A 13,218-nucleotide genomic window follows, 5' to 3' on the forward strand; every position below is an offset into this window, starting at 1 on the left:
ATTTTGCAGCTGTGACTTATTAAGCTGATAGTTCGGTAATTTTCACACCTGTCAACACCTGCTTTCTTTGGGATTGGAATTATTATATTCTTCTTGAAATCTGAAATCTTCTTGAAATCTGTAATGTATATAGCCCTCTAATTAAAGCTTTGTATACAACTTGTAGGTCTGAAGATGACCACAGTAGTGGTCGAAACCAGTCACCTTGATAAATAAATTGTGATCAAGACTGTTTTTAATAGTAAATATTTGTAAGACATCGATCACTGCCACTCCCATAATGTATTCAAAAGCACCTTCAGTAGTTTGGGCCGGGCGCCGCGGGGCATCTCGCTCCGCTTGGCTTCAGTCCGGTGTTTATTCGCGAACTCCACGTCCAGGAAGGAGTCTGCGGGCGCAGTGGGCAAACATTGACAAAGAGCGGCGGCGTCGGCAAGCAGGCGGTCACTGCCCCCAGCGTCCCTATCAGAGCGGGCTGCCCGCCACGTCGTGCTGCGCTGTTTCTTTTTCGCCGCCACCAGTTCTGCCACCTCGTCACGCAGGCCGTTCTGCGGCCCGCTCGCCGACTGGTCCGGAATGCGAAGCGGCTCCGCCGTGCCGGCCGTTGACCCGTTCCGCTTAATGGTGCTCGATTTGGGATGGAAATAGCAGATCGAGGCAAGTTTACGAGTATTCCAGCAGCTTGCGGCGAAGAACGCGGACTGCGTGTAACTGCTGACTTCGCATTCAAATTACTGTAACGGCATTCATGTTCACAGGTGTAGCGGAATAGACTCTATATTCTAGCGCGCCTGCCACCTTGTGGATTACAGTGTGTACGTCTCTCCACACATACTGTTATCCATTTCGGAGAGCTGTGTACCACTCTGGGATTATAGCTTCACACGTACACCTTACAGTCACTGTAGAGTATCTTGCACTGTTCTCATTTACGGACAAGTAGAACGACTGTAGTTAACATTTTGAGTACCAGCCACTTACACTGAGATGAATAAGTCATGGGATAGCGCTATGCACATATACATATGGTGGTAGTCGTCGTCGGCTGATACTCGTATCCGAGTTTCCATTTCTCGCCTGAGATTTCCTCTGTCACGGTTCAGGCGTGGAAGTGTCGTTGATGGCTTAGCAATCCAATCCTAGCATGGAACAGGCGGCCACAGGCACTACAGCTGATGGAAGGTGGAGGACGTGGCTGAGCCTGGAGGAGTTTACGTCTCCGGCGTTTGTCATTTTCCATTCTTCGACGTTCCAGCTCAAAGTTATGAAGACCATTTGAGGTAACCGAGCGCCAGCGACTTCGATCTTCTGCTATTGTGGACCAGTTACTCGGATCGATGATTTTCTTGTACTGATCCTTATAATGTTTGAGAGGGGCACCTCGTGGCCTTTTACCTGTGCTCACTTCGCTGTACAGCATTTGGCGTGGAAGTCTGTCATTTTTCATCCGCTGGACATGTCCGACCCATCTCAGTTGATGCCCAATTTTGGTTTCTCAAGAACAGAAGTCATCCCATTTCAGGTTCATGATATATCTTAGCTTCTGCTGGTTGAAGCGTTCTAGCTTCTTCAGATCAAAGCAATATAACGTCCAGGTTTCGCAACCATATAGCAGGGTGGAAATGACTACAGCTTTGTACACCATCAGTTTGGTGTACAGTGTTAGGTCTTTATTCAGGAAGACACGCTTTGTAAGACGTCCAAATGCTACATGGGCAGCACGTAATCTATTCTCCACATCTTTTCCAGATGAGCAGTTAGATGACAGTATGCTTCCTAGGTAAAGGAAATGGTCCACTTGTTCCAAGGGTGTATCATAAATGGATATGCTGACATCAGGAACGGAGGAGCCAGGAGATGGCTGCGCCATCACCTTTGTCTTTGGAATATTGATGGAGACACCAAATCGTTGCATGCCCTGCTGAAGGAATCAACTGACAGATCCAACTGTGCAGGTGAATGAGCTGGAGAAGCATTGTCATCAGCATACTGCAGCTCTGTCACACGAGTGGTTGGGTTGGGTTGTTTGGGGAAGGAGACCAGACAGCGAGGTCATCGGTCTCATCGGATTAGGGAAGGACAGAGAAGGAAGTCAGCCGTGCCCTTTCAAAGGAACCATCCCGGCATTTGCCTGGAGCGATTTAGGGAAATCACGGAAAACCTAAATCAGGATGGCTGGACGCGGGACTGAACCGTCGTCCTCCCGAATGCGAGTCCAGTGTGCTAGCCACTGCACCACCTCGCTCGGTCACACGAGTGGTACTGGTGAACCTTTTTGAATGGAGTCTGGACTGGTTGAATATACCTCCATCGAACCTGTACTTTAGTTCTATTCCTGCATTGTTTACGGATGTCTCGTAAAGCATAGCTGCCAGATACAATGCAAATAATGTTGGTACAAGAACGCATCCTTCTTTAAGCCCACTTGTTATTGGGAATTCACCAGTTGTTTCATTCTGGTAGAGGACCTGTCCAGTCATATCATCGTGGAGAGCTTCAGTCAAGTTAATAAATTGTTCAGGGCAGCCGAAGCGTTTTAAGACCGTCCACATGGCTTCTCTGGGAACTGTATCAAAGGCCTATTCTACATCGTAGAAAATAAGTAGTAAAGGCTTTTGCTGTTCTCTGCACTTCTCCTGTAGTTGTCGTGCACAGAAAATCATGTCAATTGTCCCTCTTGAAGGGAGGTATTTTCGGAGCTGCCATTTGTACACAGGTGATTCATGTGGAAAAGTTTCTGACGTGATTACGGCTGCATGACGAGAATCAACAATCTTTGAATGCAGAATGGTTATTGGAGCGAGATGCATGGGACGTTTCATTTCGGAAATCGTTAGGGAATCCAATATTCCCAGATCAAAGGGGGCTCTGAGCACTATGCGACTCAACTGCTGAGGTCATCAGTCGCCTAGAACTTAGAACTAATTAAACCAAACTAACCTAAGGACAGCACACAACACCCAGCCATCACGAGGCAGAGAAAATCCCTGACCCCGCCGGGAATCGAACCCGGGAACCCGGGCTATTCCCAGATCCATAGTGTCAAGTGTGCGGCGAGAATACCGTATTTCGAACACTGACTCTACCACGGACAACGCAGTAGCCGTTGATGTTCACCTAACGACCGAGAGAAGCGGCTTTTGAGTAGAAGACAAGCAATACTGCTTGAAATAACCGCAGAAATTTATGTGGGTCGTACGTAGGACTTATCCGTCGGATAATGCGGTGAAATCTGGCGTAACTGGGCTACGGCAGCAGACGACCGACGCGAGTGCCTTTGCTAACAGCACGACATCGCCTGCAGCGCCTCTCCTGCACTCGTGACCATATCGCTCGGCCCCTAGGTGACTAGAAAACCATGGCCTGATCAGATGAGTCCAGATTTCTGTTGGTAAGAGCTGATGGTAGTGCTCGGGTGTGCCACAGATCCCTCAAAGCCATGGAACCAAGTTGCCAACAAGGCACTGTGCAAGCTGGTGGTGGCTTCATAATGGTATGGGATGTGTTTATATTGAATAGACTTTGTCCTCTGGTCCAACTAAACCGATCCCTGACTGTAACTGGTTATATTCGGCTACTTCGAGACCGTTTCCAGCCAGTCAGCAATTGAATTTTTGTGGATGACAATACGCTTGTCACTAGGCTACAATTGTTTTCCATTGGTTTTAAAAATATTCTCGACACTTCGACCAAATGGTTAGGCCACCGAGGTTGCCTGACATGAACTCCACCGAATATTTATGGGACATAACTGAGAGGTCAATTCGAGCACAAAATTCTGCACCAGCAGCACTGCTATATAGGCAGGATGTCTCAATGTCTCTTCAGGGCTACTTGTAACGACTTGCGGAGTGAATTCTGCACTACACTGGGCAAAAGGACATCCGAAACCATGTTAGGGGGTGTCCCATGACTTGTTTCGGCAACGGCCTTACCGCAGTGGATACACCGGTTCCCGTCAGATAGCTGAAGTTAAGCGCTGTTGGGCGTGGCCGGCACTTGGATGGGTGACCATCCGGACCACCATGCGCTGTTGCCATTTTTCGGTGTGCACTCAGCCTCGTGATGCCAACTGAGGAGCTACTCGACCGAATAGTAGCGGCTCCGGTCACAGAAAACCATCATAACGACCGGGAGAGCGGTGTGCTGACCACACGCCCCTCCTATCTGCATCCTCAGCTGAGAACGACACGGCGGTCGGATGGTCCCGGTGGGCCACAGGTGACCTGATGACGAAGTGCTTTTATGACTTGTTTCACCTCAGTGTACGTAAATCTACTCACTCCTGTGCTAGGCTGTTATCTCTATTTGATTTATTCAATGCACGGCATTTTCACTGTACTCGTAGTTCAAATTCTGGTACAAACTGAAGAAAAAATGTGAAACTAATTTTCTTACTAAGAAATAAAGCTTATTAATTACCTGTTGACCCATTTGAGTACCAGTGGCTTCTGCCTGAAATCAATTTTTTTTTTTTTGAAGTACCAGTGTCTTTCCCATGAAATAACCGAAGCTATTTGCAAGACATGGACATCTAGTGATGCACTGAGTTACTTCTATGAATGTAGTGCATTGTAGCAATCATTTCAGAGCAGCAGTCGACGCGGATATTGTGCTATGTGATTGGAGGAGATTACGAAATGTGTTTTTTTTTTTTTTTGTAGTGGTCATATTGGGGAGCTCATTGATAGTGAAAGTAAGTACATCTGAAGTAATGGCAACTTAAGTTTTCTGCTGCTTTAATGAACGGTTTTGAAATGAAACCACTGGAGCAGTTTGTACTTTCTGATATAAATTTATTAAATTTTAGGCCTATTTATGTTTGTTATTTAGCATTGTAATTTTGTAGGCAATATGACTTCATGGGAATTTCGAGATGAGGGATTGTTTCCTGGAAAAATACGAAACTACTTTGAAACAGCCGGCCAGGGTGGCCGAGCGGTTCTAGGCGCTACTGTCTGGAACCGCGCGGCCACTACGGTCGCTGGTTCGAATCCTGCCTCGGGCATGGATGTGTGTGATGTCCTTAGGTTAGATAGATTTAAGTAATTCTCAGTTTTAGGGGACTGATGACATCAGCAGTTAAGTCCCATAGTGCTCAGAGTCATTTGAACCATTTGAACTTTGAAATATTTCTCATGAAACGATAAAGTATTGAAAATTGTACGCCCCAATGGTTCTATTTAAAATAATTTATTGTTTACTTTTTGACAATTTTATATTACATTCGTTACTTACTATGATGATAAAGGTCAATTTTGTGAAAACTTCAATTTAAAAAAAAAAAAAAAAAAAACATTAGTGGTTCTCAAAGGATTAAGCAAATTTTAATTATGTTGTTATTTTACTAAACCTCTCAGTGTCACAGAGCTTGAGAAAGGTTGCCTTCTTCAGGAGAAAAAAGTTTATTTTAGGATATCCTTTACAATTTACAAGGAAAAAATTTGTGTGTAAGTCTCTATACACAGTGAAAGGAAGAATATTTCAGAAAAACGTTTCAGTATTACAGATAGAACTCATTTGCATACACTGAATCGATGAACATTGTACTCTAGCGATCTGCAGTTGATGATCACACGAAAAATGGCTGCAAAAAATTTGCGACTGGCGTCCAAGGTGACTGTTTCCTTCCCTCAATAAGATAAATTGTAAGATCTTCATCCGCATCATCAGCATCAAAATGGCCGCTACGATGATCCTTAGATTTTTCGAGAGTGCGAAGAAATCTGTGCGTGACTGAGTGGAATATTGCAAGACATGTTGCTTCGAGTACACAGTCGTGTCTCTCACTCAACTGATTGGGTTCGTTGTTTCGACTGTCACACTGTATTGTCGTGAACGAAACTGAGAGGAACGTGGTCTAGGCGTACTAATACGCCTTCTCTTATCTGCGGGACAGCTAATACTACTCTCGAGAGCTAACAGTTGAATGAACAGCGCTGCCTGCAATGTTACGGGCGTGGCAGCCTTCACTGAGATATTGCGCCCGTAATATTAGGGCGCGGCGTTCTGTCCAACATTGAAAACAGTTCACTATTATGGACATGGAACCAAAATTGTGAAGATTTTTGAGTTTTCTTCCCCAAAGGTTGTCTTTGTGGAGTGAAATCAATAATGTATAAATCTTCACAAAGTGTATAAATGGAAGGAAGGTCTCAATTTGAATCAATTACACTGGTGACGAGCAAACACCGGAAACAGTAACAACCACAAAGTATTAAGCAGTTCGCCTAAAGACGAAATATTGCCTAAAACTAGTTGCAAAAAAGACAGATATCAAGTTGAGAATCACAGGAAGAATCCTACGGAACTTCGAGTCTTCTTCTACCTTTCACAGATTAGGCCAATTTACCTGTTGTGATTAGTTCCACCTTATGTTCTACTTTCCTTTGGGTTTGTAAGGGAAGGTCACCCTCGGATTGCTTCTTTTCCATTTGTTACAGATTCTCCTTGCAGTTATGTTTACGTTCTTCTGTTTTGTCATTCACTGCGAAAATATTCAGTTTCTGGTCTAGTGTTTTGATCAGGAATCTTGTCCGATTTACTGCTACCTTTGCTGCTCGTAAAAATTTCATTTCAGTCAAGTGACCGTGGCTACAATGTTTCCTCTTTATAACCCTGGTTTATCTGACACATCGCAGACTAGGTACTCCCATTACGGTGTAGAAATGTAATTAATTGACGAAATAGTTGCAAATAACCTATTTCAGGCAACTGTTGGATGCTCAGCTTGGAAAACTTACCTGGTAGCATTAACAGAGATTATAGGAAAGATCCTAAGACGAACGAAATGTTTCGTTACGGGTTGGTTTAATATGGATACTACGCATCAAACTCTGTTGGCAGACACTAGATAGGCGTCGGGCATGACAGAGATTAAAACTGAGATAGCGTATGTTCGAAGAGTCAGCTCGCAAATCGGCGATGTTGCGGAAGATACAGAAATTAGACGTCGTACGAAAGCTTGCCAAAGTCGTGCTTCTTGCGAAGTGCGTAACAGGGAAATGGTGAAGATATAGTGGCATCAGAAGTAATATCCTCTGCACACCGTAAGGAAGCTTCAGAAGTACAATCTGTAGAAAAAGGTAGAGTCAAACTTTGAGGAAATATTTTTCACACTTAGAAGAATAAAACGTGTTATATGGACATGGGTCTGGAAACGCTTTATTTCAACTTTAGGGCTCATTTTCTACTTCTCTTCACAATCACGTTTATCATGGGAATCACACAGAAGTAGAACGTACCAACATTACATGTTTAAAATACCCTGTTGGTTATAATGAATGTGTAGTACGTTGCAGTTCTTAGGTTCACAGCCATCGTTTGTTGTTCCAATGCAGCAAAGATAATGTTGACGTGTGACTCACTTCAGTGCTTGTGTTGACATGTGACTAACGTAACTGCTCTACGAGCATCAAGCACGTAGCATCAACTGTTTAATCACAGAATATGCAAGCACTTAGCGCGAACTGTTTAGTGTTCGTCACCGACATGGTTTGCGGTACAGTGCAATGGAAGTGTTCTCAAATGCGGGATTGGCAAATGACTATTTTCTGCGCGGATTAGCAGATGGTAATGGCAGCAGCCCTCAACGTTTATAACGGAAGTTATTTCCAGAACGATGATGGTCCAGCAGTAGAACGTTTGTAAAACTGATCGCGGTCTTAGGAAGCATGAGACGTTTAAGCCTACTTGTTGCGACTGGAGGAGGCCTAGAGAGATGAAGACACCTCAGCTAGAGAAGGTACATCTTCATTCAGTTGTCAACAATCATAGTGTCAGCGTAAGAGAATTAGGTGTAACAAGTAATGTCGACCACAGGACTTTCTGGAGTGTGCTACCTGAAAACAGTGTTGTATCTGCGCCATGTGCAGCGTGTGCGGGCACTGTCAGTAGCAGGTGTTTCTGCTTGTGTTCACTGCTGCAAATAATACAGCTGGAACATAATGCCACGAAGGACGTGTGCGGCCATAATGAAAAACATACGTGCAGTTGTGCAGTCTGAAAATTGCTGAATATATCGCTGAGGAAACAGTAATTGACTGTATGTAAGCTGCCTTAAGTATTTCAGCATTACGCATTTCGGACAATGCCATCATCAGGTATCCTGGAACATCACCATGCACGTAGATACAGAACTTACATATTGTAGCAGTAACTTTCGTAAGCCCGCCCGGTTACCCGTGCGGTTTAACGCACTGCTTTCCAGACGGGAAGGCGTGCCGGTCCCCAGCACGGATCCGCCATGCGGATGTGTCTCGAGGATGGTTTTTAGGCGGTTTTCCATCTGCCTCGGCGAATGCGGGCTGCTTCCCCTTATTCCGCCTCAGCTACACTATGTCGGCGATTGCGCTTCGCCAACACCGTTTCCACGGACGCGTACACCATGATTACTCTACCACGCAAACATTTGGGGTTAGACTCGTCTGGTGTGAGACGTTCCCGGGGGTCTACTGGGGACCGAACCGCACAATAACCCTGGGTTCGGTGTGGGGAGCCGGTGGGTTGAGTGGGGTTGTGGTTTTGTGAACCACTGAGGGCTACGGCGGGGACGAAGCCTCTCCGTCGTTTCTAGGTCCGCAGTTCAATACAGTACAAGTATCACAATGAGACTGCTTATGATCGTTAATACTACAATGTGTAAGTTTTGTATCTATGTATAACATGATGTTCCAGGATATCTGATGATGGCAATGTCCGAAACGCCTAATTTTGGAATAATGAATTCAGGGAAAAGGAAGCAAGCAAGGAAGGGATTTCAGAACCAGGATGGCGTGATGGACGATACAATATGCAGCAGCTATATGAAGGAAGCAATGGATCGCAGAAAATGGAGAGGCAAAGGACCTGCTAATATAGCAGAAAACTGGTGATGATGAATTCAGCTTACTTACTGCCGATAATTTTTCCTCAACAACCTATTCAGCACTTTACAGACAGTACATACTTCTGCTAGAGATTCATTCAACAATTCGTCAACCCGTATTTTAGTGTAAAAATATTTTGGCAGCTTCAGTAAATTGCTGTGTCGTACAGTGCATGTTCTCGTCTTACCTTGGAGCCCTCGACGGGCGACGGTGAAGGCGCGGGGTTGATGATGGGGATGTGCGGGAACCAGGAGAGGATGGTGTCGACGAAGCCGCCGCCCACGCCGCCCTCGGCGCCGCCCCCGGAGCCGCCGTCCGGGTTGCTGCCGTCGGCGCCGTCGCGTAGCAACACGGCGCTCAGGCCGTTACCCGGCGCGCCGCCCACGTACACCACCGGCACCGCCGACGACACGCTGCAACGACACACACACGCTCTCACCTGTCTACTCCTCACACTGCGAATATGTGAGAAAAGCAAGCCACGTCCTAGAGTTCCTGTGAGTTAGTATGGGCAGAGGTCGTTAGCAACCGGAATAAAATAATAATTGGATCCTTTAACCGACTTCCCAATTCAGATGATACAGTTGCTGAAAGGTTCAAAGAAAACTTGAGTTTAATTCCGGAGGTACGCATAAAACATCATTCTAAATTGTGCTAAACGCATTCTCTGAAAACTATTTCGAGCAGTTAGTTCATGAGCCCACGCGAATAGTAAACGGCTGTGAAAACGCACTTGATATCTTAGCAACAAATAATCCTGAGTCAATAACGAGCTTCCAAACGGATTAAGGGATTAGTGAACACAGAGCGGTCGTTGTTGTTGTTGTTGTGGTCTTCAGTCCTGAGACTGGTTTGATGCAGCTCTCCATGCTAATCTATCTTGTGCAAGCTTCTTCATCTCCCAGTACCTACTGCAGCCTACATCCTTCTGAATCTGCTTAGTGTACTCATCTCTTGGTCTCCTTCCATGATTTTTACCCTCCACGCTGCCCTCCAATAGTAAATTGGTGATCCCTCGATGTCTCAGAACATGTCCTACCAACCGATCCCTTCTTCTAGTTAAGTTGTGCCACAAGCTCCTCTTCTGCGCAATCCTATTCAATACCTCCTCATTAGTTATGTGAACTACCCATCTAATCTTCAGCATTCTTCAGTAGCACCACATTTCAAAAGCTTCTATTCTCTTCTTGTCTAAACTATTTATCGTACACGTTTCACTTCCATACATGGCTACACTAAATAGAAATACTTTCAGAACCGACTTCCTGACACTTAAATCTATACTCGATGTTAACAAATTTTTCTTCTTCATAAACGCTTTCCTTGCCATTGCCAGTCTACATTTTCTATCCTCTCTACTTCGACCATTATCAGTTATTTTTCTCCCCAAATAGCAAAACTCCTTTACTACTTTAAGTGTCTCATTTCCCAATCTAATTCCCTCAGCATGACCCGACTTAATTCGACTACATTCCATTATCCTCGTTTTGCTTTTGTTGATGTTCATCTTATACCCTCCTTTCAAGACACTGTCCATTCCGTTCAACTGCTCTTCCAAGTCCTTTGCTGTCTCTGACAGAATTACAATGTTATCGGCGAAGCTCAAATTTTTATTTCTTCTCCATGGATTTTAATACCTACTCCGAACTTTTCTTTTGTTTCCTTTACTGCTTGCTCAATATACAGATTGAATAACATTGGGGATAGGCTACAACCCTGTCTCACTCCCTTCCCAACCACTACTTCTCTTTCATACCCCTCGACTCTTATAACTGCCATCTGCTTTTTCTACAAATTGTAAATAGCCTTTCGCTCCCTGTATTTTACCCCTGCCACCTTCTGAATTTGAAAGAGAGTATTCCAATCAATATTGTCAAAAGTTTTCTATAAGTCTACAAATGCTAGAAACGTAGGTTTGCCTTTCCTTAATCTTTCTTCTAAGATAAGTCGTAAGGTCAGTATTGCCTCACGTGTTCCAGTGTTTCTACGGAATCCAAACTGATCTTCCCCGAGGTTGGCTTCTACTAGTTTTTCCATTCGTCTGTAAAGAATTCGTGTTAGTATTTTGCAGCTGTGACTTATTAAGCTGATAGTTCGGTAATTTTCACATCTGTCAACACCTGCTTTCTTTGGGATTGGAATTATTATATTCTTCTTGAAGTCTGAGGGTATTTCACCTGTTTCATACATCTTGCTCACCAGATGGTAGAGTTTTGTCAGGACTGGCTCTCCCACGGCCGTCAGTAGTTCCAATGGAATATTGTCTACTCCGGGGGCCTTGTTTCGACTCAGGTCTTTCAGTGCTCTGTCAAACTCTTCACGCAGTATCGTATCTCCCATTTCATCTTCATCTACATCCTCTTCCATTTCCATAATATTGTCCTCAAGTACATCGCCCTTGTATAGACCCTCTATATACGCCTTCCACCTTTCTGCTTTCCCTTCTTTGCTTAGAACTGGGTTTCCATCTGAGCTCTTGATATTCATACAAGTCGTTCTCTTATCTCCAAAGGTCTCTTTAATTTTCCTGTAGGCGGTATCTATCTTACCCCTAGTGAGATAGGCCTCTACATCCTTACATTTGTCCTCTAGCCATCCCTGCTTAGCCATTTTGCACTTCCTCTCGATCTCATTTTTGAGACGTTTGTATTCCTTTTTGCCTGCATTTACTGCATTTATATATTTTCTCCTTTCATCAATTAAATTCAATATCTCTTCTGTTACCCAAGGGTTTCTATTAGCCCTCGTCTTTTTTCCTACTTGATCCGCCGGCCGTGGTGGCCAAGCGGTTAAAGGCGCTACAGTCTGGAACCACGCGGCCGCTACAGTCGCAGGTTCGAATCATGCCTCGGGCATGGATGTGTGTGATGTCCTTAGGTTAGTTAGGTTTAAGTAGTTCTAAGTTCTAGGGGACTGATGACCTTAGAAGTTAAGTCCCATAGTGCTCAGAGCCTGCCTTTACTATTTCATCCCTCAAAGCTACCCATTCTTCTTCTACTATATTTCTTTCCCCCATTCCTGTCAATTGATCCCTTATGCTCTCCCTGAAATCCTGTACAACCTCTGGTTCTTTCAGTTTATCCAGGTCCCATCTCCTTAAATTCCCACATTTTTGCAGTTTCTTCAGTTTTAATCTACAGTTCATAACGAATAGATTGTGGTCAGAGTCCACATCTGCCCCTGGAAATGTATTACAATTTAAGACCTGGTTCCTAAATCTCTGTCTTACCATTATATAATCTATCTGATATCTTCTAGTATCTCCAGGGTTCTTCCATGTATACAACCTTCTTTCATGATTCTTGAACCAAGTGTTAAGAGCGGTCGTAGCGAGACTGAATATTGTAACCCCCAAATCCTCTAAAAATAAACGAAAAATATACCTATTCAAAAAAGCAGATAATATTTCACTTGACGCCTTTCTGAGAGACAATCTCCCTCCATCCAAGTTAATGATATAAGTATAGACCAGGTGTGGCTTGAATTCAGAGAAATAGTATCGACAGCAATTGAGAGATTTATACCAAATAAATTAACAAACGACGGAGCTGATACTCCTTGGCACACAAATACGGGTCGGAACACTGTTGTAGAAACAACGAAACAAACATGCCAAATTTAAAAATGCGCATAATCCCCAAGATTGGCGATCTTTTACAGAAGCTCGAAATTTAGCGCCGCGTATATAAAATTAAAATAGAAAAGACATTTGGAGCAAAAAACAAGTAGCCGTATGTATATGAAAACCACAGACGGCACGCCAAAACTAAGTAAGGGAGGGAAGGCTGGAAGGTGGAAGAAATGCGTAGAAATGGGAAGAGGATTGACAAACGACTTGAACATAATGTTAAATTTCTGTGAACTATCTGAACACACAAGGCAATGCTGATCCTACGACAGACTGCAGAAACGCGGACCTGTGTTTATAGCAGTTGTAGATTTAGAGATGAGGAGCAGAATGAATTTACGAAAATCGTCCGAAAGAATCGATGTGGAAGGAAGTGAGATACTAAAATACTGAAGAATGACAAGACGCTTTTTAAGTTCGTTAAGGATGTTGATCCTTCGATAAGGAAGATGAGAGTAAGCAACTCAGTTGAAAAGGAGTGGAAATCTCTAAAAAAAAGGTCCATCACAGATGGTGGACATACAAACACAGGGGAAAGGAAAGAAAATCCGAAGAAACCTTATAGACAAATGAAGGAAGTACAAAAATATTCAGGGAAATTCAGGAACGCAGCAATGCAAGTCACTTAAGGATGAAATAAATAGCAAATACAGGGCAACCAAGGCAAAATGGCTGCAGAAATGATGTGAAGAAATCGAAACCGAAATGATCGCCGGGAGGACC

The 13,218-nt window shown here is 44.1% G+C and overlaps 1 protein-coding gene and 1 pseudogene across 1 annotated transcript in view; one reads left to right on the plus strand and one right to left on the minus strand.

Moving 5' to 3' along the window:
* Nucleotides 1-13,218, minus strand: part of LOC126418756 (uncharacterized) — a 136,144-nt gene that overhangs the window by 26,632 nt on the left and 96,294 nt on the right. Inside the window, exon 4 of the mRNA XM_050085681.1 lies at nt 9,055-9,280. Within this exon, the coding sequence (XP_049941638.1) occupies nt 9,055-9,280 (226 nt within the window). The remainder of the gene's footprint in view (nt 1-9,054; nt 9,281-13,218) is intronic.
* Nucleotides 3,922-4,039, plus strand: LOC126420023 (5S ribosomal RNA; annotated as a pseudogene).

This window comes from Schistocerca serialis, chromosome 9 (assembly GCF_023864345.2).
Source record: "Schistocerca serialis cubense isolate TAMUIC-IGC-003099 chromosome 9, iqSchSeri2.2, whole genome shotgun sequence".
Lineage (NCBI taxonomy): Eukaryota > Metazoa > Arthropoda > Insecta > Orthoptera > Acrididae > Schistocerca > Schistocerca serialis.